Source organism: Brassica rapa, chromosome A04, assembly GCF_000309985.2.
Source record: "Brassica rapa cultivar Chiifu-401-42 chromosome A04, CAAS_Brap_v3.01, whole genome shotgun sequence".
Taxonomy (NCBI): domain Eukaryota; kingdom Viridiplantae; phylum Streptophyta; class Magnoliopsida; order Brassicales; family Brassicaceae; genus Brassica; species Brassica rapa.
This window is the reverse complement of record NC_024798.2, coordinates 11552584-11578024: the sequence shown is the minus strand read 5'-3', so window position 1 is coordinate 11578024 and position 25441 is coordinate 11552584. Positions and strand designations below refer to the sequence as shown.

General features: G+C 34.7%; 3 protein-coding genes across 5 annotated transcripts; 1 reads left to right on the top strand and 2 right to left on the bottom strand.

Annotated features, from left to right (window-relative positions):
- Nucleotides 1-5499: 5499 nt before the first annotated feature.
- Nucleotides 5500-8034, bottom strand: LOC103864210 (protein CHLORORESPIRATORY REDUCTION 7, chloroplastic). Of its 2 annotated transcripts, none has more exons than XM_033290072.1 (3): nucleotides 7782-8034; nucleotides 7543-7685; nucleotides 5500-5947 (listed from the first exon to the last, which is right to left on the bottom strand). In XM_033290072.1, exons 1-3 carry the CDS (start codon nucleotides 7834-7836, stop codon nucleotides 5663-5665), a joined length of 483 nt encoding a protein of 160 aa, XP_033145963.1. In that variant the 5' UTR covers nucleotides 7837-8034; the 3' UTR covers nucleotides 5500-5662. The 2 variants fall into 2 exon arrangements, with proteins under 2 accessions (XP_033145963.1, XP_009140213.1); XM_009141965.3 differs by having other exon boundaries at nucleotides 5500-5935; nucleotides 7782-8033.
- Nucleotides 8035-10806: 2772 nt separating this feature from the next.
- LOC117133561 (zinc finger BED domain-containing protein RICESLEEPER 2-like) lies at nucleotides 10807-14806 on the bottom strand. The gene is made up of 3 exons (XM_033290051.1): nucleotides 12632-14806; nucleotides 12217-12544; nucleotides 10807-12122 (listed from the first exon to the last, which is right to left on the bottom strand). Exons 1-3 carry the CDS (start codon nucleotides 14759-14761, stop codon nucleotides 12040-12042), a joined length of 2541 nt encoding a protein of 846 aa, XP_033145942.1. The 5' UTR covers nucleotides 14762-14806; the 3' UTR covers nucleotides 10807-12039.
- Nucleotides 14807-18092: 3286 nt separating this feature from the next.
- LOC103864209 lies at nucleotides 18093-24881 on the top strand. Of its 2 annotated transcripts, XM_009141962.3 has the most exons (3): nucleotides 18093-18158; nucleotides 18948-19368; nucleotides 19508-24881. In XM_009141962.3, exons 2-3 carry the CDS (start codon nucleotides 18956-18958, stop codon nucleotides 19677-19679), a joined length of 585 nt encoding a protein of 194 aa, XP_009140210.1. In that variant the 5' UTR covers nucleotides 18093-18158; nucleotides 18948-18955; the 3' UTR covers nucleotides 19680-24881. The 2 variants fall into 2 exon arrangements, with proteins under 2 accessions (XP_009140210.1, XP_033145962.1); XM_033290071.1 differs by lacking the exon at nucleotides 18093-18158 and having other exon boundaries at nucleotides 18907-19368.
- Nucleotides 24882-25441: the final 560 nt, after the last annotated feature.

Genomic DNA, 25441 nt, shown 5'->3' with positions numbered 1-25441 from the left:
TATTTGATCACATACTGGAAGGTTTCAATGAATTCTACCCATCTAGCATGTCTCTTGCTGAGCTTACTTTGTCCTTTAAGATACTTGAGAGACTCATGGTCGGTGTGAATGACAAACTCCTTTGGCCAGAGATAGTGCTGCCAAGTCTGTAGAGCTCTCACCAAGGCGTAGAGTTCTTTGTCATAAGTGGCATAGTTGAGAGTAGCTCCACTGAGTTTCTCACTGAAGTAAGCAATAGGTCTTTTATCCTGCATCAACACAGCACCAATTCCAATTCCTGAGGCATCACATTCTATTTCAAATGTTTTAGAAAAATCAGGAAGTATGAGAAGAGGAGATTGAGTAAGCTTCTCTTTAAGGAGTTGGAATGCGGCTTCTTGAGCTTCTCCCCACTTGAATCCTACATCCTTCTTGATTATCTCAGTTAGGGGAGCTGCTAGAGTGCTGAAATCCTTCACAAAGCGCCTATAGAAACCTGCCAGTCCATGAAAACTTCTTACTTCTCCCACTGTAGTTGGACTCGGCCACTCTTGTATTGCTTTGATCTTTTCCTGATCCACCTTTACACCATCTGCACTTACAACAAAACCTAGAAAGACCAAGTTATCTGTGCAAAAAGTGCACTTCTTCAGATTGGCATATAGCTTTTCCTTTCTCAAAACATCCAAAACAGCCCTAAGATGTTCTATATGATCTTCTAAGCATTTGCTGTAAACTAAGATATCATCAAAGTACACAACAACAAAGATGCCTATGAAAGACCTAAGAATATGATTCATCAATCTCATGAATGTACTAGGCGCATTGGTTAATCCAAATGGCATAACTAACCATTCATACAAGCCATGTTTAGTTTTAAACGCAGTTTTCCACTCATCTCCTTCTTTCATCCTAATCTGATGATATCCACTTTTCAAATCTATCTTAGAAAAGATGCAAGACCCATGTAATTCATCAAGCATATCGTCTAATCTAGGAATAGGGTGGCGATACTTCACTGTTATGTTGTTGATTGCTCTACAATCAACACACATGCGCCAGCTCCCATCTTTCTTTGGCACAAGGAGCACTGGAACTGCACAAGGACTCAAACTCTCTCGGATATGACCCTTCTCCATCAGTTCCTCTACTTGTTTTTGCAGTTCTTTAGTTTCAACCGGATTGGTCCTGTATGCTGGACGGTTGGGCAGTGTAGAACCAGGTACAAAGTCTATTTGGTGCTCAATCCCACGTACTGGAGGCAATCCAATGGGGCTATCTTCTGGAAACACATCTGCATACTCCTGTAAAAGAGAAACTAGTTCACTCGGATGATCCGGTGTGTGATCAGTAACTGTTAGAAGAGTCCCTTTAAACCTAAGCAAGATAATAGAATTTTGAGAGTAGAGAATTCTTTTGATATCTCCCTGTTTGGCATAGAGGCTGTGATGCTTGTCATGATCAGGTTTGAGATCAATCTCTTTCGCTTTCTTTTTCTGAAGTTGGATTTGATCTTCATGAACCTCTTTAGGAGACAAAGGCACCAGCACAGTCTTCTTTCCGTTGAATTCAAAAGAATGTTTGTTGGTGAAGCCATCATGATTCACACGTCTATCATACTGCCAGGGTCTTCCAAGGAGTATATGACTGGCTTCCATTGGCAACACATCACACAAGACTTCATCTTCATATCTACCAATGGCTATAGGAACCAGTACTTGAGTAGAAACTTTCATCTCGCCCTCTTCATTGAGCCACTGCAATCTGTAGGGTCTTGGGTGTTTCTGAATCTTCAAACCCAATTTCTTCACCATAGTCTCACTAGCTACATTGACACAACTTCCTCCATCAATAATGAGACTGCACACCTTTCCCTGAACCATACACCTTGTGTAGAATAGATTCTCTCGCTGCTCAAGCTCTCCATTCTTGGCTTGCAAGTTCAAGAGCCTTCTTGTCACCAACAACCTTCCTTTCACGGGTTCTACTTCACTTTCTTCTTCAGACTCCTCATGATCAGACTCAAACTTTTCTTCCTCTGATTCATACTCTCCATTCTCAAGAAGAATCATAACCTTTTTGTTGGTGCACTCATTAGCATAATGCCCACGCCCTTGACATTTGAAGCACTTAACATCTCTAGTTCTTGAACTAGTAATTTCAGCTTTGCCTTTGTCTTTGCTGTATACGCTGCTCGGCTTAGTCTCTTCTTTCGGCTGAGGCTTGCTATCCTTCAGATAGGATGTTTTCTCCTCTTTAGAGTGGTGGAACTTAGACGATCCATAGCTGCGTGAGTTACCCTTCCTCTTGAGCTGCTGCTCCACTAGAATAGCTTTGTGCAACATCTCTTCTATTTCCACATAGTGTTGCATCTCCACATTGTCTTGTATCTCGCGGTTAAGTCCTCCAAGAAACCTTGCCATAGTAGCTTCTCTATTCTCCAAGATACTAGCTCTTAACATCAGCAACTCCATGTCTTGATAGTATTCTTCAACAGTTCGTGTTTCTTGGGTAAGTCTTCGCAGCTTTTGATGTAGGTCGCGGTGATAATGGCTTGGAACAAACCGTTTGCGCATGAGTGACTTCATCTCGTGCCATGAATCAACCGGATTCTCTTGGTTAAGCCGTCTAGTAGTTACAAGTTGATCCCACCAACTCAACACATAATCATAGAATTCAGTTGCTGCAATCTTGATCCTTTGGGCATTGGAGTAGTGTTGGCAATTGAAGACAAGCTCGATCTTCTTTTCCCATTCCAAGTAGGCATCTGGATCCACCTTGCCATGGAAGGGTGGAATCTTAAGCTTAAGTCCTGAAAGCTTGTCTTTGCGTGACCCCCTTCCATCATGTTCACGCCTTGATCTTCCTCTGCTCAGTTCAGAAGAAGAACTACTGCGCTCAGTTGGGTTGTGCTCAGTTCTATTGCGCGAGTAGTAGTTGTCGGTCTCTTGTGAACCCGCATGCTCTTGCCGTACTGGAGTAGGCCGGTTCCTTCTAGACTCATTGCTATGTCCCTGGCCAGTAGCTTGCCTCAACTCTTGTCTCATCTCCTCACGTAATTCCTTCATGCTAGCCTTAAGCATATCAGCCATAGTAGAGATCATGGTCTGATTCATTTGCTCGGTCATTTGATCTCTCAGCATCTTGTTCTTCCTTACTAGCTCGGCTTCTTCTTCTGATTCTTTCCCCATTGGTACCTAGAATCAATAACAACACTCAACCAGTAAATAATTCCAATAAACTGATCGTAATCAGTAGATGATCAAGAGATCTTAAACTGAAATAAACTGGCGGTAAAAGAAATCTTGATTATCAAGTAACGAGAATTCAAATCGACAACAAGTAAATCACAATAGAAACGCGATCAGGGTAGGTTTGTTAATCAGATTTCGACGACACACAAGTAGATCTAGTTGTTATAGGTGATTTAAAACAGATCACACGATCAATTAGATTCAAACAAAAGATCAAATCTAGAATATGAATCGATAACAATCGGATCTAAAAGAGCGAAACCTAGATCTATCAATTTCAAACTCTTAACAATTAGATCGACACAAAATGATTAGATCACACACTCAAACGACCACGGATCACAGATCAATCAATGGATATTGCGAAACAAAGAACAGATCAGTTGAAACAAAACGGATCGATCTAAAAACTGATCAAGAAGATGAACAGGTTAAATCGAAACAAAAGAGAAACGAGTACTTCCCTAACCAGAGATGCTCTGATACCACATAATACGTCCCTAGATTGCTTCTCTGGATAGTATGGGATAGATCCTTGCTAGAACGAATCAAAGACTCAAGCTCTACAAGGTTGTGGATCGATTGGTGATACAAGAGGCTGCGGAAAGGCTCCTTGATACTCCTAAGTGACTAGATCGGATATGACACACCGAGATAGACACTCTTGGGTTGCTGGATACTACACACCAACAAGAACACTCAACAACTCGCGGACAAGCAGTAGAGAGAACAAAGAAAGGTTTTGATAAAAAGATAATTTATTCTTGATAAAGGGGTTCAAAGCACACTTATATAAGAGAAGTTGGAACAGACTCCAAGCTTCTCGAAAACTATCAAGAGAGTAAAAGCACACGCTCTCTTGGAAATAGAAACAAAAGACAAGTTTGAAAACATGAAATGAAAGACATAATATAACATAAGGTTGATCCGGGATAAGGTTGGATCGAGATCATCAACTAAGGGTTTTGAGAAGCAAATCTATGGCCTCGTTAAAAACCTATCTTTGGAAAACCCATTGGGACAAAACCAAAGATAGGGAAAAAGAGCACACATAGATTGCTTGCCTAGTTGATGATCAGCTTGATGGTGAAGTAGCTTGAATGGTGATAAGTGTGTCTTGGTTGATCAAGCTTCTACCAAGACATTCCTCTTGCTTCCATGACATCTTAACCAATCCTCCAATAACTTGCGTGAGCTTCCTTGATCTTGATCGAGTCATAGGTCCTTGTGGCAAGACTAGAACATCTCCATCAGTCGGCTTATCCAGATCCTCATCATCTCCATTAGCTAGTTGGTCCATGATCACATCATAGACCTCACAAGGTTCCATCATAAAACAAACAAACATTTCTGTGCAAGATTGAATAATACACTGCAAAATGTGTTTTGATCACTTGCCAATAGAAGCCAAAAGAAGTTGATTAGCTCACCCTCTACTGAGTTGGTAACTCCATAGGAGCTGTAGAATCGCAATGACACACTGTATAACAGAGAAGTTCCACCCACACTTTGTTGAGTATCTCTCATTTGTCTTTGCCATACTTTGCTTCTAGCTGCCTCAAGTTTTTAGCTAGGCTGCTTGCATCAAAGAACACTGATTTGCTTCAATGTCTCTTGACTCCCATTGGATCAGTATCATTACAGAAGTCAAGGATTTGCTTGCTGGCTACCTTCTGCAATTGTGTCTCATAAGTGTAAGAAGAGAGATCAAAGCTTAAGAATGATGTTTAAATTAACTGAATTGTAAACCCAAGCTCTGATGACAATTGAAAGTGTTCTTTGTGAATCCAGCATTCCCGTAGTAAGAAGGGGAGGTCTTGCATCCTCTGCCAAGAGAAAATGAATCCAAATGACATTACAGCTCAAGATATATCAGTTTAACCAAACTAATGTACTTTCAGTTCGTGTCTTATCACAAGCACACATCAATGGACGTGTATAACATGTACCTGAACTTAAACTCCTTTATCGTCCACCGAAGATTCGGTTGTACATTTGAATATCATGAAGAATTTTAACAGTCTCAACAGACACTTTAACGTACTAATCACTAACAGAGATCTAAACATAATGATTTGTGTCCTCCGTTTTCCACTCTTTATCTCCATCTTAATACATACACCAAGATTTTGTTAAAAACAATGAAGTTTGGTAGCCCCTGGATGGGCTAATTAAATTTTCTTAGGTGGACAGACTGAACACTTAGGTTATTGTCCTTTTAGTACAACAGATATAAAGGAAGTTAGAATTACAGTAGACACTATACTAATGGAACAACATTGAGATTATCTCATTAGAACAATAGTAGTCAATTTTGTTCTATTTTAGCAAATTTCTCCATTAGTTACAAAAAAAAAGAAGAAGCAAATTTCTCCATTTTTCTTACAGAACCATGTGCTTATTAAATAAGAGAAACACAATACATTTAATTACTCAAGACGAACTTGATACCATTGAACAGAACCTACTTCTCCATAAACCTCTAGTTCACATACAGCTTTAACCAAGAAATCAACGGCTTCATCAAGGTTATCGAACCTTGCCAGGTCCGGTGGCAAAGATTCTACGGGCCAGTTCTCGAGCCAGCCTTTGAGCTTAGCCTTGAGCTCGTCTTCTGACACAAACTGTTCATCTTGTCCTGCCTCTAGCAGTACGTACGTATCCGAGTTCGAATGCACTCTTCTCCTCCTTATTGCAGAAACCTGTGCACAAACCTAAGTTATATATTCACATCCGTTTATTTAAGTTCAAATATTCATCAAGATCTTTTCAAAAAAAATTCTCTATGCAACTAATGAATTTAGCTAACATAGGGTATGGTTAAGAAGTAATAAAATCATAGAAATTATAAAATCAAAAATATGCCAAATAAAATAACAAAACCTATTAAGTGATTTTATTTTAAAATTCAAATGACAAACCAAAAAAATCTTTGTCTTTTTGTTCTAAACCACAAAATGTCTTTGAATTTAATTAATCAACGATCCGGTAAATTAAAATAAATGGTAAAGTTCTGTTTAATAGCAGATGCATTTTCTGGGTTCCAATAAAATTTACTAGATTCTAACCCACACATCCGTGCGGGTAACACTTCATTTATAGATATAAAATTTTATATTATTTTGTATATAATAATTTATGATAATATATTGCTGTCATTTTAAAAATAACTTAATAGATGATATATAGTTTTAAATATTAAAATTTAACATATGTTAACAATTTTATTTTTTGTAAAAATTATTACTTAATTTATGAATAATAATCATTTTAAAAGTTGAATGATATTTTAGTCACTTTAAACGGTGAATGATATTTTATTTATTTATCTTAATGAAAATATTTTTCAAAATATATTAGTTTACCAATTCAACATAATTTTAATATGTTTGCACAAAAAACATAATTTTAATATGTAATTCATTAATTACTTCTATTTTAATATAATGTAGAATATACTTATAAAATTTATAAAATTAGCATATAATTTCATTATTTTGTTTATATAAAAATTTAATTAAAATTAATTTATAATAATATTATACTACTAATTGAGAAATTAATAAGTGCATTAATTAAAAGAATATTTAAATTTTTAAAAAGATTTTATTAGATTTTTCCTCAACAGATTTTGTTATTCCTAAAACCAAAATTTAAATTTATAGTTAAAATGGATTTGTTATTAATATCCTTATATTTATTTAGAAATGTTATACATTAAATAAATTAATGTAAACAATAAAAAAAATTATTTTAATATATGGAGCTAGACTTCTAGTATGACTATTTTGTAGTAGATAAATATGGTAATTCTCTTTTAATAGAGAAGATATTTTAATATTTAATTCATATATTACGTCTATTTTAATATAATATAGACATAATTATAAAATTTATAAAAGGTTAGCATATAATTTTATTTTTCTTTGTTTTATAATAAATTTGTATTTAAAATTAAGTATAATAATATTTTATTACTTATTACAAAAGTATTTAATTTATTAATTAAAAACAATATTTTAAAAAATTAATTAGATTTTGTCAGATTTTTTCAACATATTTTTAATTTAATATCTTTATAATTGTTAAAATTTTAGAAATCTTATATATTCAATAGATTAATGTAAATAATTAATATATATATGTAATCAAGTAAATTGACTTATTATGACTTTTTTGTGGTTGATAAAAATGGTACTTCTCTTTAAATAGAGAAGATACATACATATATATATTTATAAATATATTAATTTCTGAAAATTTTAACAATGTTTTACTATCAAAATTCAGTTTATATATCAACACTTACACTTAAATGGTTTTTGCTCTTTCTTGGAGTCAAAATGCCCAACATTGGACAACTTATGGGATCATGACAAAGGTTTGTGGAGTTTGCAGGAAGAAATTCTGTTGCTTGAAATCTTTCAATCCAAGCCCACTGGTTTTGTCGAGCTGAGAGTAAATAAAGAAACAAGGAAGTTGAAAAATCAATTCGTTAGGGTGAGAAGACAAAAGTCTAGTTGAAGAAGAAAAGTATTAAGAGCTTACAATTGAAGAGCTTATCTCCACTGTTAAAAATCTGTTTCTGCAGAGAAATCTCCATTTTGATTTCCTGGCAAAAATACTTCAACACTCTTTTGTATTGTAGTAGGAGCAATATAAGCTTCTTGTAGATAAGATGATATGACGAGTAGCATGCACCAACGATTTTTTCTTATAATTTCTAGTGAAATCTATATGTTAATGGGCCGTTAATGACCTTAATTGGCCCAAATATAGTTGTCCCAATAATTGTTTTGCCATAATTAGTCTTTTATCCAATTTTTAGACCATTTTAGTTTTACTTTTATCAATTCTCATGCCGATTGTGTATCCGCTCGGATTCGGACCAGACAGTTTGAGTTTAGCCTCTTCAGCCCCATTCGAATATCATTTTAGCACAGGTTGGATAAATAACATTTTGGGTTTTGATATAATTTGTAACTCATACCAAAACTCATTTATACTCGTACTTATCTTGGATTTGATTAGGTTATTTCAGTTTGGGTTTAGTTAGTTTTAATATAGCATACCAAATAAACCTGAAATTGATTATTTGAAGTATTTATTCAAATTTTATATATCATCAAAATAAATACATAATTAAGTATTTGAAATAATTATTAAATTTTAACAACTTATTTAGGATACTAAATCGATTGGAGTTTTCGGGTTATTCATTCAGGTTTGCTTAATACTATTTTAGATTCAGATACATTTTACAAGAAAATAATTATGATACACATAATGATAATACTATATATTTTGGCTATTAAAATAACTTGGTAAGTGAGTTATATCATCTAGTAGCTAAAGTGTAAAAGACCATTGGCTGTCCTCTTTCCAACTAACATATACGATGCTTTGTTACCAGATCTTTTTAACAAAAATATGAGTAGGAGTGTGCTGTTTGTCACTCCATATGCTAATATCATTTAGAAGATTATGGATTGTCACATTTGTAGAAGTAACCGGACAGACAAAAATGATATAATAAAAGCGATATGTTAAGGAAATTGACGATTGTAAAAGCAAATACAAAAACGATAAGAGATCGTATTCGCGAACGAACATGGAGTCGAGATATAATATCTTTCCTTAATTCTAAATATTCGTTCCGTTGGTGAGACAGCACTGTACGAATATCGAGTCCCAGGATACAACCATGGCAGACGACTCTACGAAATACTCTCGGATTTTATGACTTACGGTAAGGGAATTTTGCTGTTGGTTTTGATGTGAAAAAGCTTAGAAATGAATGAAGAGAAGAGGCGATATTTAAAGAGAAGAACGAGAGCCACTTCCCGCAACAGTTGCTGCACGTGGGCGGAAATCTTGCGGAGATCACGGGAAGTTGAGTTTCGAAAACATATTCCCCAAGACTCTCTCTCATCTCGTTTAAAAATTTCGAGAGGATAAAATGCATAACATTTTATTTTTTAGACAAACTACTTGTCGTTTTAAATAAAATTGTATGATGTTTTTTCTCTTGAATGACAAAACGTTGAATCTAATTTGGTTCCAAAAAAAATTATTCAGTGCTAAGACCCAAGCCCACGACCAGCCGAGCAGTCGGCGCGCGCATAGATAATTTTCCTCTTTCCTCGAGCCGTTTAAACACTCATAACTCATGAGCATATATATATTTCTCATTTCCTCTCTACTTCCCCGATGTGGATGTTCTTAAGTTTCATTCACTAAAGCCAACCAGGTTTTTGCCATGTGACCCGTAGGCCCATTTGTATTCACATTTTGCCTTTTATTAATTTAGTCATTAGGCTATAATATTAGGCCCAACAACATTTTCATGTGTACCATTTAAGGTATTAATCAAAACTTTTGAATCTCCTTCAACAACGATTTGAGATAATCTTGCACTCCAAACATTTTGTATTGCTATAACCTTCTACTTCAAAACTCGGTCCAGCGTTAATTACCTCTGCACAACCTGATCCCCACATTTTTGTTAAGCCTTGACAATCCCTGACGATTCAGCCACTTACCTGCACAACCTGATCCCCACATTTTTGTTAAGCCTTGACAATCCCTGACGATTCAGCCACCAATAACGGTTACCCGTATTGAGACCGAAGGCAGCTTCATAATTGCATTTGAGCAGACCGGTCAATCAGGTCTTTTGTGATGTTTGTCAATGGGTATTGTTATGGTGATTTGAGCTCATATACGCCATCCATTCTTCAACGTCAGCCATTGCATAATCCACTGTTTCATGAAAATAAAATTTCTGCTCCTGAATAACAAGAATTTGTGTGATTTCCATACCCGCCATAACATTCCAAAACGGTAAGTGTTGTTGATGAGTAGTAATTGATGATTGTCCGTATAAATTGACCAAAGTATAAATTTTTCGTCAACACTATAATTTGTGTTTAACAAATAATGATAAGGGAGTTTTGATAGTCTCCATATCCCCACAATTCTAAACATGTAAACAATGATCAATAGATTCTGGTTCAAGGGCACATTGCTGAAAAATAAGATCTAGATGCATTCCTCTATAATTTAACCTTGTAGTTGTGCTTAAAGCTAGAATTTACGAGAGAAGACGTTTCAGTTTTGGCACTATATTGAGATTCCTTTTTTTTTTAGAACTGGATCCCTAGCTACATGGATGGTTCACAGGATTGAAAGGCAGGTGTTGACATAGAAACCCATACCCCGAGGAGACATAATAGTTACAATCATGTGTGCCGTTCTATATCGATTGGTCATGTTCTTGTTTTTGAGAAAGATGGATCAATTTTACCAAAGTTTGATCATCAGGAAGAAGAGCTGATTGCATTATCTCCAAATTCTAATGTTTATATGGTGATGTGTTAATAACTGGTCTACACAAAAGGTATTGGAAGTGGCCATATTTGCTGGCCATGGTGGATATACTGGAAACCAATCGTCTCGAGAGGCAGTAATATCTTTCCCATCTCCAACTATAAACCTTGTCCCTTGCTTAATTATAATTCTACACCTGATAATATTGACTCCCAACCATATGATTGATTGCGTCTTGTTTTTGCTTCAAACAGAAGACGATCTCAAAAATATTGGGTCTTATATAGTTTCGCAAATGAACAGTCCGGTTTATTGAGTAACCTCTATTCTTGGTTTGCAAGTAATGCATCATTAAATTGGGCCAAATCTCTGAAACCAATGTCCTCTTCTTTCTTTGTATATTGATTTTTTTCCAGGTTACACATGGAATACCATGTTGTTGATCGTGGTATTGGCTGGTAGATTAAAACACGGCAATCGAATAAACTAGAGTTTCAATTGCCACTGTTTTCAACATAATTTCTTGACATGTTTGACACAAAATTCTGGAAATCAAATGGGTATGTTGTTTAACTCGATTTACAAGTACGGTTACATTTACTTCCTTTTTTAAATTGTTCAGATAAACCTAAACATTTCTCGCATCCACCAACCACCATGCTAAGAAATACTCAAAATACTTTTTAAGAAATCTTGCTTACATTTCTCGCATCCACCATCCACCAACCACCATGCTAAGAAATACTCAAAATACTTTAATGCCATTGTTTTTTTCTTTCGTATCAGCACAATATTATACAAATACGGAGACAGAGGATCCCGTTGACGTAGACATTGACGTGATATTTTCTTTGCAGTATTCCATTAATTAAGACAGAATATTGGAATGTGAATATTAGAACCACTATCCAACTGAGGGGTTGATTGGTAGAACTGATGATAAAACAGTAATGGAATTCTATAAAAGAAATATGATGTAAGATTAGTGATGTCAAACAGGTCGTCCCGTCCCGTACCGCGGCGGGATCGTCATCTCGCGGGTTCAGGCGGGCCCGTCCCGCGCGGGCTGCGGTCTCCAAAAGGCCGTCCCAATCCCGTACCGCCCATGTTCACAGTCCCTTACAAGCCGTCCCGCGGGCTGAACGTAAAAGGAGTGCATAAGGATGTGTCTCGACACTGCTTGCTGCTCCCCTATGTGAAGATACATCATACGTGAAGACATGAATCTATTATTGGAACTGAAAACAAAATTTTACATATATTGTTATTGTTCTTGATTTTTTTTTGGTTTTTGAAGTTCATGAAGTTCAACAGCATGTTAAAGATGAAAAGCCAAGTTTCAACCAAGGTAAATTTCATAGAAACACCAAATGATCCAAATCAGTACTCAAAACAAAACCAAGCACTTTAAATAAAAAAATCTTAAATTGTAATTGAAGCAAAACACCAAATCAAAATAACATTTCAAACTCGCGATCTACTCATCTTCACCTTCCCCATCAACAATGGACTCAAATGATGGTAAATTCTCTTCTTCACCATCACCATCGACTTCTTCATCTGAAAATATTTGAAATTTCATTTACTTAGATAAAGGATAATGGAACTCTAGTACTATGGAACTTTTAATAAAATTAAAATGAGTGTTATTTACCATGTGCATAAGATTCGTATCCCTTGATCCAATTCCTAGTGCTTATGAGAGCTTGCACATTTTTTGGGAGTAGACGGCTTCTATATTTATTCAGAACTCGCGATCCAATACTGAAAGAAGACTCCGAAGCCACTGTTGTGATTGGAATACTTAGCAGATCACATGCCATTGCAGCCAAGTCACCATACCGATGCGCATTATCTTTCCACCAATCGAGGATGTCCAAGCTTTGGAAATTAGTAAAGTCCAAAGGTGGTTCTTCAAGATAAGCTTGTAGAGGTGTCTTTCCACTCACAATGCCACTGGTTTGGCGAAATGCAAAGAAATCCTAAGAAAGTTGAAAAAATATTAGATAGGAAAAAAATATTATAGAGGAATAAAAAAATCAGAAGATTAAAAAATGAAAAACACTCACATTGTAGTTCATAAACAGCCCCATTGACCCTGAGTCAGATGCTTTTTGCGAAGCAGTCTCACGAGGCTCAGTGGAAGGCGAGTTATTCTTGGATTTTTTGTCGTATGACTCAAACAGAATACTCAGCTTGTCACGCAGATTCTTCACCTTTGCATCACGAGTCCTCATGTCAAGCTTCCCTAAACAACATTCGACAATAGAAAGCTTAAACCGTGGATCAAAGACTGCTGCCATTGCAAAAACACCACTGACTTCGTCCCAATATTTGTCGAACTTCTCTTTCATCGGTGGCACCATGTTTCTGACAATCTTGTCTTGGCTTTCCTCATTTCTCCGAAGCCAATCATGGATCAACCAAACCTGATAGAAAAACAAGTTTGCTGTCGGGTAATTCGAACCAGACATCAAGCTTGTGATCACAGCAAAAGGACCCAAAAAATCGCAAATATTGGCTGCTCTAGTCCATTCCTCAGCTGTGGGCGCCGTTTTATAACCCTTCTTATCAAATGCCTCTAACTTAACAAATGCTTTACGGTACTTGATGGCTCTTTCAAGCATATAGTAAGTTGAGTTCCATCTTGTCGGCACGTCCAGTATAAGCCATCCACCTTCTACTACACCGGCAGCATCCACACATTTGTGGAACAGCTGTTCACGCGTTTCCGATCCTAAAACATACTTAACACTGTCTCTTACTTTCTGCAAAGAGTCTCCAATAACCTTCAACCCATCTTGCACAATGAGGTTAAGTATGTGAGCTGCACATCTCACATGAAAAAACTCTCCTCCACATAACAAATCATCATTCAAATTCAGCTGCGATTTCACAATATCCTGCATCGAGTCATTACTCGTAGCATTATCTAGTGTGACCGAGAAAACCTTCTTTTCAATTCCCCATTCTTTCAGTGATTCAAGGAGCTGAACAGCAACATTCATACCAGTATGTGGTGGTGGTAGAGCACAAAACGTCAGGATCTTGCTGTTCAACTTCCAATTCCGATCAATGTAATGTGCTGTCACACACATGTATCCTTCTCGTTTCACTGATGTCCACAAGTCAGATGTGAAGGACACTCGTCCAGGAAGACTCCCTAATTCCCTCTTGAGTGTGTCTCTCTCACTTTCATATAATCGATACACATCTGCTCTCGCTGTGTTTCGACAAATGGTTTGGACATCAGCATTTAAATACGCCCATGTGTCTCTAACTTTCTGATACTCAACGTACGCGTAAGGTAGACCATGCTGGACTATTGTCTTTGCTATCATCTGTCTGAACACAGTATGATCATACTTGCGAGATACTACTTTCCCTTCAGTATTGAGTTGTTGCTGCCTTCCAGTATTCCTTGGATACATTTTACATCTCCACCGATGCCTTCTCAGCCCACTTGTTCCATGCGAGTGAGAATACCATGCATACTCATTCCTGCAATGATTGCACACAGCTTTCATAGTGCCATTACGTTTTTCAACCACCGTGAAATCCTTCCACACATCTGATCGTTGCCTACTCTCCATATCATCCAAACCAGCTACATCCAAACCGGCTTCATCCACACCGGCTTCATCCTCGTCCAACTCATCTTCTAGTAGTTCATCATCAAAATCTGGTATCTCCTCTTGGATCTTGCTCTTCTTCTTCAGCGACTGAGTACTCGGTCCTTTGTTTTTCCGGGACTGAGTACTCGGTGCTTTGTTTTTCCGCGACAGAGTAGACGAGCCCCGAGGCTCTGCCTTTCTCCTCCCTCCATGAATCACAGATTTCAGAGGAACAGTCTTCTTCTGACTACACGCCTGTGCGGAAGAGCCACTACCTCCATCCAGAGTGGATTGGTACATGGGTTTCTGCGAGGCTGTTCCAAAACTGGTCTTTCTAGGAGGCTTCCTCGGTTGGGTTGTTGGAGTTATTTCAACATCATCATCCTCTTCTGAATCGACCAGACTGATCAGCTTTCTTTTGCGACCTTGCTTGTTTCCATCATCACCACCATCACGCTGATCATTGTTCTCATCAATAGCCGCAAGTCTTGCCATGACTTGTTGAGTCTCAAAGTCCGTTGTATCTGGTGGCACGTAGTTAGTATCCAAAGTGAACTGCTCTTCTGAGTTGCTTCTTGATCCCATCGTCTCTCAGGTCTCCGTTGGTTTGTTAGAAGTTTAGAAAATTCTATTCTAAGCTAAGTTACGGCTCCCTTAACCTAAACTACGTGTGTTAGTGGTTTTAGGGTTTTTAAAATATTTTAAATTTTTAATTAAGTTAAAAATTGATAATATAAATTTTATACTAGCTTGAGGACAAGCTAGTAAGCTACGTAAACATTCACATAAACATTCACATAAACATTCACAAATATTTATTAGCTTGAGGACAAGCAGCATATACAAGCATCACTAAACAGATCAATGCAAAACAGAAATATCTCATATCAATAAAGCTAGTTCTAAGCAAGACAATGAGCTCTCATATCAATACAATTATTCTTAAGCAAGACAGTGAGTTAACTTATCTAAACATGGAGTCCTATCTAACCAGTGAGTTCAACTATCTAAACAGGGAGTCCTATCTAACCAGTGAGTTCAACTATCTAAACAGGGAGTCCTATCTAACCAGTGAGTTCTCCTATCAATGCTTATTAGTTCTACGGAAGAGTGCGACTAACCTGAGGTCCTAAAGCTGCTCATAGCAATGGTAGGCTGACGTGCTGACGCCTCCTTGGTCACGACCACTCCAAGAGCTTGAGGCAACACATCCAAAAGCGTGACACAGACAGAAAGAAAATACATATCAGAGATTATAGTTGAAGACAATAAGACATTGAGCTCTCCTATCAATGATTACTAGTTTTGCGTAAGAGAGTGAATAACCTGAGGTACTGAAGATATTAGGGAATGAAAGCTGGAAGCTGACGTGCTGACGCCTTCTTCTTCATACACATGACAAAAACAAACAAAAATTCAGATAAATCACTTGGAACATATCGGCATTACAAATTTACAATGCAAACAAGTAATGTCTTATCTTATAAGAGGAGAAGAGGATGAACCAGTCGCCTCCTTGTTCTTCATCACTTCATCGCCTCAAAACATAAGACAAAACAAAGACAACACGACAAGAAAACATATCAGAACTGACCACAAGTTGCTTAGTTGATATTCTGTAACCATATCAAATAAAACGCTTCTTGGATATTCTAACGAGTTTTATGGACACATTCACAATTTAAACTTCGGTAAGACAATCAGAGACAACAAACAATCAAATGAATTTAATCTGGTCTAAATATTCCAACGAGGTCAACTAGAGACAGAGACCGAGACATAACATTCACATGAACTGTTGAACGGACAGATTCACAATTTAAAAAAAAAAAAAACAACCCAACCGAGACAGAGACATAACACACTCGAAAGACATCAACCTAAGCTAAACAACAAACATCACATGCAATACAGCTATATCAGAGACAAAACAATTAAATAAAGAGGCGAAATGGAGAAGGAAACGAACATGCATGCAGAGGAGAAGCTCCGGTGTTGGATCTTAGAAGAATACAAGCTCCGGCGGTGGAGCTATAAGAAGCTCCGGTCATGGATCGAAGCAGATGAGCTCCAGAAGAGACCAGCCTGCAAAAGAAGATGAGATAATTGGTTAGTGCTGACAAAATAGATCGACAACAAACAACAAGAATCTTTACCGGAGGAGATAAAAGGCGAACGGTAGACCGGAAGCATCAGCGACCTTGAAACACGGTCACCGGAGCTCCTCACACCCATCGCCTTCTTGTCGCACTCTCTCTCTCTCTCTCTCTCTCTCTCTCTCTCTCTCTCTCGTTTCTTCAGGTGGAGGCAGAAAAGGAAATGGAAGCATTAGGGTTGCGGGACTACGCGAAACCCGCAGGTCATCCTTGGCCCGTCCCTCTTTCAGCCCGTACCGCACAGCTCCCGGCCCGCTCGTCCCGCAAAAAAACGGGCCTACTAAACCGCGGCCCAAACCCGCCCCGCAGCAGGCCTTCACAGACCCGGCCCGCGGTCCAATCCCTCTTTTGACATCACTATGTAAGATGTATGCTCTCATTAATGTAATTAATAAAATGATTGGTAGGGAATTAATGATTCATATTTAAAACATATGAGGGGGAGGAGGAGGAGGAGGGAGAGAGGAAGATAGATATTTTAAATATGTGCTAGAATGAGATATTCGTAGTAATAACAATTTATATATTTTGAAAGAAATACATATACATTTGAAATTTTTAAAATACAGTATATGTAAAAAAATGTATGATTTATTCTAATATTATTATTTGGCTAAACTATATTGGTAAATAAATTATAGATCATATTAAATGACAGGGGAAATGAAGAAAAGAGAATAAGAAAAAAAGCAAAAAAATTGAATCAAAGGTTGAGATTGTTTATGGACAGATATAGTAATATCACATAATAATGTATTGCATATTCTATCCAAATTGTTCATATGGTTATTTGGTGATTTTTTTTCTTATGGTTATACATGCTAATTTCCCTTATATATAATCATTTTTGAATTTATATATATTTTAAATGTAAATTTTCTACCAAAAGCTTGAGAGCATTGATAGCATTGATCAAAGATCAGTAAGAGAGTATTAGCATTTTGTAAATGTTATCCAAATTCTATTCCAATAACTTTTGATTGGATAATAAAGAGGATGATGCTTTTACAATGCTTGTCAATCAAACAATCATAAGATTTCATAGCTTCTACATTTTAACTATCAATCAAATTTTAACAAATACTTAAATTAACATTATAAAAAAATTATAGTTAGAATTTCACCCACCAAAATTCTAAAACCACGGCCTAAAACGAAATGTTAAACCAATATTATCTGCGAAGTTTGAAGGCTGCCAGCTTTTTTTTCTTCTGAATGAATGTTAAATTGATTCAAAAAGAAAATACTGTTTTTACATTTCTTTCACAAACATAGCCTTATGATACTCATATTGTTTCTAGCCACACTTGGTAACAGTCACCATACTTCCTATCCCCCATCAGTTGCGGATCGAAGAAACTCTATTTCCCACTACCCTGTCTAACATCTTGGCGATAGTTGAAGAGCTCTCTGGTATTTCTCCATGTCGCCTTCCATTCCTTTCCTTCCATATGATGTGTATAGCCAACTGAAACACATATCTTGTGATAAACTTATGCATTCGCAGCTGGTGTGCAGCTGTTAGAACCTGCAGCAGACCACTCCAGTCCTGTACATAAAGCTCCTTGAGCAGTACCTTCATTAATTTTCCCCAATCTCAGCAGAGAAAGTACACTCGAAAAATAGATGACTCCTTGTTTACATGACTCTATTGCATAAAACACAATGTGTTTGTGCTTTGGTACCATTGACTCATTCTATCACAGGTTGAGTGCCTGTTTTTGATCGTGACTCACTCTAGGAAAGACTACTTTAGTGTGGAGTGTTTAAACCAGATTGCTCGGGCCCAATCTACGGTTGGGGCATGTCATCTTAGCTGGTTCCAGGTATTTTTCGAGTTGAAACTGTCCTTGTAATTACCTTCAGTTCATGGCAACCACGATGAGAACTCAAATTTTTTAAAACACTCAAATTTTTATAAATTGTGGAAACAACAAAAGTCTCCAAGTTTAAATATTCAAAATTGGTGTTTTCTCTGTCAGACATCTTTTGGATAACAAAGACGTGTATGTAGCTTGTCGTTTTTGTCTATTTCTTTGTTTACGTGTTCTTGCTATTACTTGTAGTTTTTGTTTTTTTTTTTGTTTTTTTTTTCGTAAATCACAAAATCGTATAAGATTAATATTTTACCCAAATCCCGTCAAATTCTGACTCCGTTTGCTAGCTCCTTTGAGCTTTGGTTGTTAGAAGCACTTTCTGTTGCATGATATTAAAACCTTCGAACAAGGCTCTTAATTAGCTTTTTGATTTGTCCCAATTCTTCAACAAACAAAATTTTGGTTATAACTTATAACTGAAGTCCACACGTTTTATCTTTACAATTAACTCTCTAATGACGTTTGTTTGTTTAATTACTTTTGTTATCCAACGAAAACAACAAAGTCATTATTAAGGACGACACAGTTATAGTTACAACATAACCGAAACCCAAACTTTCTGCCTTATAATTAATTTCCTTAACGGAGGATTAATTCGTTAGGTAAATTACATTTGTTATTATGTGTAAATTAGATCATTATGGTTACAAATATTCCGTTTCTGAAAAAGATAACCTAGTTTACATATTATATATTGATCTCTAATCGTTACTTCTATTTCTTTTTCTTGCAAGACAGACACAATTATGGATCAGGGAACGAAACCAGACTATGAACCAGATCGGATTCCACCATCTGTTTTCGCAACCACAATGACTTCTAAACAAGAATGGAGTACTCAATCTAACGATTTGTTTAGTATTCACATGGGAGATCAAAGTTTCACCAAAATGTATAAATCTGGAGAACTCTCCAATTTCGACTATACTGCTACGTATATTAACGACAACAACAACATTGATAACAAGACTAATTTGACGGATGCTGGAACAAAAGAGGTCAACATCCTGGAAGCGGAAACCGGACCAGAAGCCGCTAATCGAGATGGCCTAACCAATGTATCTAAACCGGATCTACCTCGGCAACGTCAGTTAAGTCCCACCAAGTCTTATCGCTCCGACACCAGCAATAACAGCGCAGCTTCTTTTGCATTTCCCATGTAAGTAGTTGTCCAATCTTCAGAACAGGCTACATAGTAGGAACCAGATTGGTTGGACCAAACCGGTTTTGAATTAGTTATTAGTATAAGCTCTAATATTTGTTTTAATTTTGTTTCCAAATTTATTATATTTCTGTAGATTACCTGAGTCCCAACAAGATCCAAAAACGGCACTTCAGGTGAAGGATGAAAGTGGTGAAACGGATATATCAAGACCAGAACCAAAGCCCAGTTCTTACTCGGATGATCCCAAACCAGGGGACGGTGGTGGCTGGCTTTCTTGTTTTTCATGTTTCTCAGTGAAAAGTTGAGATTAGTTCTCTTTGTCAAGCCTATTTATTTAGGTCGTAGTTGTCGAAGAGACACGAGACACTAGACAAGATAAATTACTGATTTTATCTTATGTCACACAATTTAGACATGTACTATGTAATCGTAATGTCTGGACTCTGGATGGAAGCGAAAAAAAAAGTGTTGTTTGTTTTGCTATAGACATTTTTACTAGCACCTTTTATTTGTTATAGATTTGCGACATATTTACTAGAGATTTGTCTCAATATGTAGCAGTAATAGAACTGTCACACTAGTACAAAACTTATATTTTCTGTAAATAAACAAATCTTACATTATTTAATGTCAATACTAGTTTACAAAAGAGGAAATTAGCATCTACCTCTAAGAAAATACTTATTCTTGGGTTCACCGTCTAGGTTCACCAACCAATAGGATTGTGTTATTTTATAGAGTTATTCTTGGGTTTACCAATATGAAGTCGTTATTTTATATATCTTTTAAAAAAAGAAACAAAATATTATCAATTTATATCATAATTTTAAAATTAAATAAAAAATAAATAATAAATAAAAATAGTACTAGATGCAAAAAAAAATTTTTAGCGCCGTCAGCAAAACACTAAACCCTAAACCCTTGGATAAATCATAAACCCTTGGATAAACCATAAACCCTTGGATAAATCCTAAACTTAAATAAAAAATACTAAACACTAAATTTTAAAAACACTAAAACTTTAATCTTAATCCTTAAACCCTTGGGTTTAGTGTTTTTAAGATTTAGTGTTTAGTGTTTTTGATTTAGGGTTTAAAATGTATCCAAGTGTTTATGGTTTACCTAAGAGTTTAAGGTTTACCCAAGAGTTTATGGTTTAAGATTTAGTGTTTTGCTGACGGCGTTAAAAATATATTTTTTTGCATCTAGTACCATTTTTTTACTTTTTATTTATTTTAAAATTATAATATAAATGGACAATATTTTGTTTTCTTTTTTAAAAGATACTGAATATAAAACAATGACTTCCTATTGGTTGGTGAACCTACAGATTCACCATTGGGGATGAACCTACAGATTCACCCTATAGAGTGAACCCAATAATTACTCTATTTCATATGCAATTTCTTTTATAAAAGGAAATAAAATATTGTCAAGTTCTATTATGTTTTTAAAATAAAAAGGTAAAAAGAAATAAATAAAAACTAGTAGTAATTACAAAAAAAAATATTTTAAACGAGAAAAATAGTAAACCTTAAATCCTAATCCTTAAACCCTAAATCCTAAACTTTACACCCTTGGGTAAACCTAAACTCTTGGATAAATCCTAACTCTAAATCAAAAACACTAAACACTAAAACATTTAAGGGTTTAGGGTTTTAGTGTTTAGAGTTTTTGATTTAGAGTTTTTGATTTATCTAATGGTTTAGAGTTTATCCTAGGGTTAGAGTTTATGATTTAGGGTTTAGGGATTTGCTGACGACGTTAAAAATATTTTTTTTTAATTATTTTTTCTGTAACTACTATTTTATTTTATTTTTTATTTTACTTTTTTATTTTAAATACATAATATAACTTGACAATATTTTGTATTATTTTCTAAAAGATAACGAATTTGAAATAATAAAATTCTATTGGTTGTGAACCTTAGAGTAAAATTGGTAATCTTAGATTACACTCTCAAACACGGCTGCACGTCCGAATACTTATGTGAAACGTTGCAGACTGAACCAAGAAAAGGAGCATCTTCCCTCCGACAAGACTTTTTCTTCAAACCTGGTTTTGAAGGAATTTTTCGCTACCCGATATCGACTTTTATAACTTCGATTTAATTGAGCTATCTAGAGCTTAACTGTCATCACTTTACTTTTGAGTATATGACTCTTCCTCCCATGTACCAAATCTCGTCGATCATAGTCTAAAACCAGACCTATTTATTCACATAATTCATATCCGTACTAATTTAACACAGATAATCTAGAGGTAAACCAGGAAAGAATTAAAGCCACATAAACCAGTACAGAATTAAAACCAGACATAAGATTAATTTTATTTTTTTGAGGGCCTTCTATTTAAAAATAACTTCTTCTTTTTTGACATCATGTGGATCCAAAACTAATCCTAGTCTGGCTTACATTATTTTGATACGTGGATCATACTATTTTAAAAGTGAGTAAACAGGATTCCATATTCCAGTCTATATGTTGTCTTTTTCAGGGGCTAGGGGAAATACATCTCAAGTACATCAATTAGTAGGTATGGTAAAAATATGCAAAGTTTTAGAACAAAAATTCCTACTGGTAATAAGGTAACTAATTGCACGTTGTTTAAATTTTTTGTATTATCTATGTTAAATGTGTATATATATATATATATATATATATGTTGCAAAAGAGAAATATAATTAAATTCACAGGTCACATTTTAAGCTTGTTCAGTAAAAACAATTATATAAAATATAATTAATTTAAATTTCTACTCTGCATTCTCATTAATATTATAAATCTTTAGCTAGCATATTTATGTTTCATTGGCTTTAACTATGATGAGTTTGGGCCTTGGGTCCTAATCTTGTCCATGGTCCGGAGCCAGACTTTGATGATATGGGGTGTAAAGTATTCTTTTCACCGGGTTTCAAACCAGGAGGACAATAGTATCAACACATGTGCTTAAACTCACGTTCGATGATGAGGATCATACAGTTAAATATAGTTTTCTAAAGAGCGCAACATGAAGCACTTAAAGCAACCAAAAAAAACAAGCATGAAGAAAGTGGAAAGACAAAAAAAAGTCTAGACAAGAACGTCAACTGAATGTTATGGGTGGGATCCAAAGTCATTGCTATATTTTCTTCATAAGGGTTGTCACGATTCTCGGAGTCTAGCTTTAAAGACAGCATTATATATGAAACCGAACCCTCGAAACAAAAGCAGTAAACCAACGGAAGATCGATTGGACCATAATAGGTGAACTATATCATCAGCGGATATATTCATATAGATATAGACTCGTAAACCACGATGAGGCAGCTGAGGATTTGAGAATCGCAAACCAGGACTACGTTGTTGTCGAGATGGATCAGGGCTCCAGTGATGTTCTTAAGAAGCAAGGCGTCTCAGCTCAGCAAATGTTGGAGCCTCCATCTGATAATCTGGTCGCAGACAAACGATTGTCAAAAAAGAAGATCTCTGGAAGCCCTGAGGTTAAAGGAGCTCGTTCCTTTTAGAACGATGATTGCTAACTGTGGTATGATTGAATTCCCATATAGAGGAAGATGTTGTCGGCGGGTTTTAGGAGCTCGGGTAAGGTTCAATGTAGTTTGGATCGTGCTATCGGTAATGAAGAATGGCACCATTTTTTTCCCACACAAATGTTAGTATCTAATAACAACTAGAACTGTTAAAATCAAATTTTAACTTCAAATAGTTTAATAATCAAAAGTCTCAGTGCTAAGATCTGTGAGTTTTAAGAACAGTTCAACAACATGAATCTAGGTCGCTAAATTTTTTTTCTCTTACTCAGAAACCATATTATAATTGATTTAAGTAATTGATTGTAGAAATACCTTTTACTTTATTTTAACAAGTGAAAACCGGAAATACCTAACTGTCAAAAGAGCATTTTTGTGTAGATCCAAATGGTTGGAGGCTTCTATAGTGCAGATATTGGCTTTGTTGATTTGTTTTACTTATGCTTCGTTGACTTTTTTTTTTTATCGTTTTCAACTTATTTTAAATCTAACAAAATTTATGATGCTCTTTTATGTATGTGTTTCATTGAATTTGGGAAAACAAATGTTTTGGATATAATGAAAATAATCACCTTTTATATTTACATATGATTAAAGTATTCAAATCTAAAAAAAATTAAGAAAGTCGATTGCAGAATTAATTTTTAGTTTAACACTGATAAAAGCAAAGAAAAATATAAAATCATCAACCATTAATATTTGAACAATTTTTGAGATTTCACTTGTGAATGTATATGTAACCAAAATCACTTAACTAACTTCTCTTTTAATATATAATAAAAATGTGATATAATTTTGTTTGATTTATAAATACTTATAAAGATAAATTTATACAATTAATTATAAATATATTTATGAACAAACATTTTTTTTTATAAATTGTATAAGTTTTTGTGATTCACTTTGTCTACAACTCTTTGATTACATGATTTAATAATACAATCTGCCGTTAAAAGTTTGTTTTTTAGGATAGATATTATTAACTCAAATCTAAAAATCAAACATAATTGATTTCAGAACTGATAAAAATAAATAAAATTTAATATCCCATCAAAATTATAAAAAATTTAGGATTTCACCTATAAGTGTACATTTAAGTATTTAACCAAAAGTTACTTAAATGACTTACATTTTAATATATAGTAAGAAGTGTGGAATAATTCTGTATGATTTATAAATCCTTATAAATATACATTTACATAATTTTAAATAGATTTAAATTATTTATATATGGTCTATAAAATTTCTATAAGTCGGATAAATAAAATTATAAACCTTTATAAATTATTTAATAAAAGTCTTATAAATAATTTAGAAACTCTAGTAATATGATTTTGCTCTCTTTTGTGAGCCTTTGAGATTCCCACAATTATAAAAAAAAATTGTTTTAAAAATGTTTATAATAATTTTAAAAACATTTATGCATATAATTGTTTAAAATATACAACTATTATATTTATTTCTATAAAATTATATTAAATTATTTTATATCATTTTAAAAAAAATTGATAAAAATATCAAATTGATTAAACATTATATATTATTTATATACTTCTGCATTTAGTTACCATAAATAATTATTTTTAATATTAATTGTGTTGTTTGGTAACTTGTATTAACTAGTTTTAGAATTTTATTTTTAGATCTACATAAAATAAATAATAAATAAAAATCATCACCCAATCAAATTATAATATTTTACTTAAACTTCACATATGAGCGATACATAATAAAAAATCATTTGACAATGGAAAAAAAAGGGAAAATTACCAAAAGAGAACAAAAAAACAAGGTTATTGTCCCCTTGGTATAAAACCAACATGAAGTTGTCTCAATAGTATAATTTTTTTCATAATCCCAAAACTAACCCTATACTTAATCTAACTAAACACAATTTAAAAGTTAATTTGAATTTTTTTTAAAAAGTTAATGGAAAAAAGGAAAAAAAAACATTTGAAAGGCAATCGAAAAAAAAAAAGGTATAAATATGCATCATAGAGAACAAGAGTTTGTGATAAGAATCAAAAGAAAAACTATGGAAAAACCATAGATTGATGAAGAAGAGAAGGGAGAATCATTTTTTTTTTAATTTTTTCAAGTAAAATCGACCATAACACGTTTTAGGAAGTTGGAATATTTTTAGGAGATTTTTAGAATATTTCCTTAACTTAAATTTCATTAATTTTTGCAAAAAATCAGGTATTCTTATCCGTAGAAAACGACTTCTAAAAGTTTAGAAGAATGATAAAAATTCTGAATACACTTTCTACTTTGAGTAGACGTAAGAGTACATTGTAGAAAACACATTCTCTGAAATTTAGAATACTTTATAAAAGTAGAAGATGCATTCAGAAGGAAAGTGGATACCTTTACGATTAGTAGAATGCGCGTTCCTCTTTTTTAGAAATTTAGTAAATAGTAAAATAGACGTTCTAAAAAAAGTAGATAAACGTGTTTATTTTAGAAATCGTTTTCTACTATACCAATTTTCATAGAAGACGCATTCTATTTTTAGTAGAACATATTCTAAGAATCTCA

Bases quoted from the DNA above. Each gene is read 5' to 3' on its own strand.
- LOC103864210 (XM_033290072.1), bottom strand. From the start codon at position 7,836: ATGGAGATTTCTCTGCAGAAACAGATTTTTAACAGTGGAGATAAGCTC. The intron at 7,686-7,781 runs GTAAGCTCTTAA...ATTTACTCTCAG, and splicing joins TGGAGATAAGCTCTTCAATT to CTCGACAAAACCAGTGGGCT. The intron at 5,948-7,542 runs GTAAGTGTTGAT...TATATAACTTAG, and splicing joins AGAGCAAAAACCATTTAAGT to GTTTGTGCACAGGTTTCTGC.
- LOC117133561 (XM_033290051.1), bottom strand. From the start codon at position 14,761: ATGGGATCAAGAAGCAACTCAGAAGAGCAGTTCACTTTGGATACTAAC. The intron at 12,545-12,631 runs GTGAGTGTTTTT...CAACTTTCTTAG, and splicing joins GGCTGTTTATGAACTACAAT to GATTTCTTTGCATTTCGCCA. The intron at 12,123-12,216 runs GTAAATAACACT...AAATATTTTCAG, and splicing joins ATACGAATCTTATGCACATG to ATGAAGAAGTCGATGGTGAT.
- LOC103864209 (XM_009141962.3), top strand. From the start codon at position 18,956: ATGGATCAGGGAACGAAACCAGACTATGAACCAGATCGGATTCCACCA. The intron at 19,369-19,507 runs GTAAGTAGTTGT...ATATTTCTGTAG, and splicing joins GCTTCTTTTGCATTTCCCAT to ATTACCTGAGTCCCAACAAG.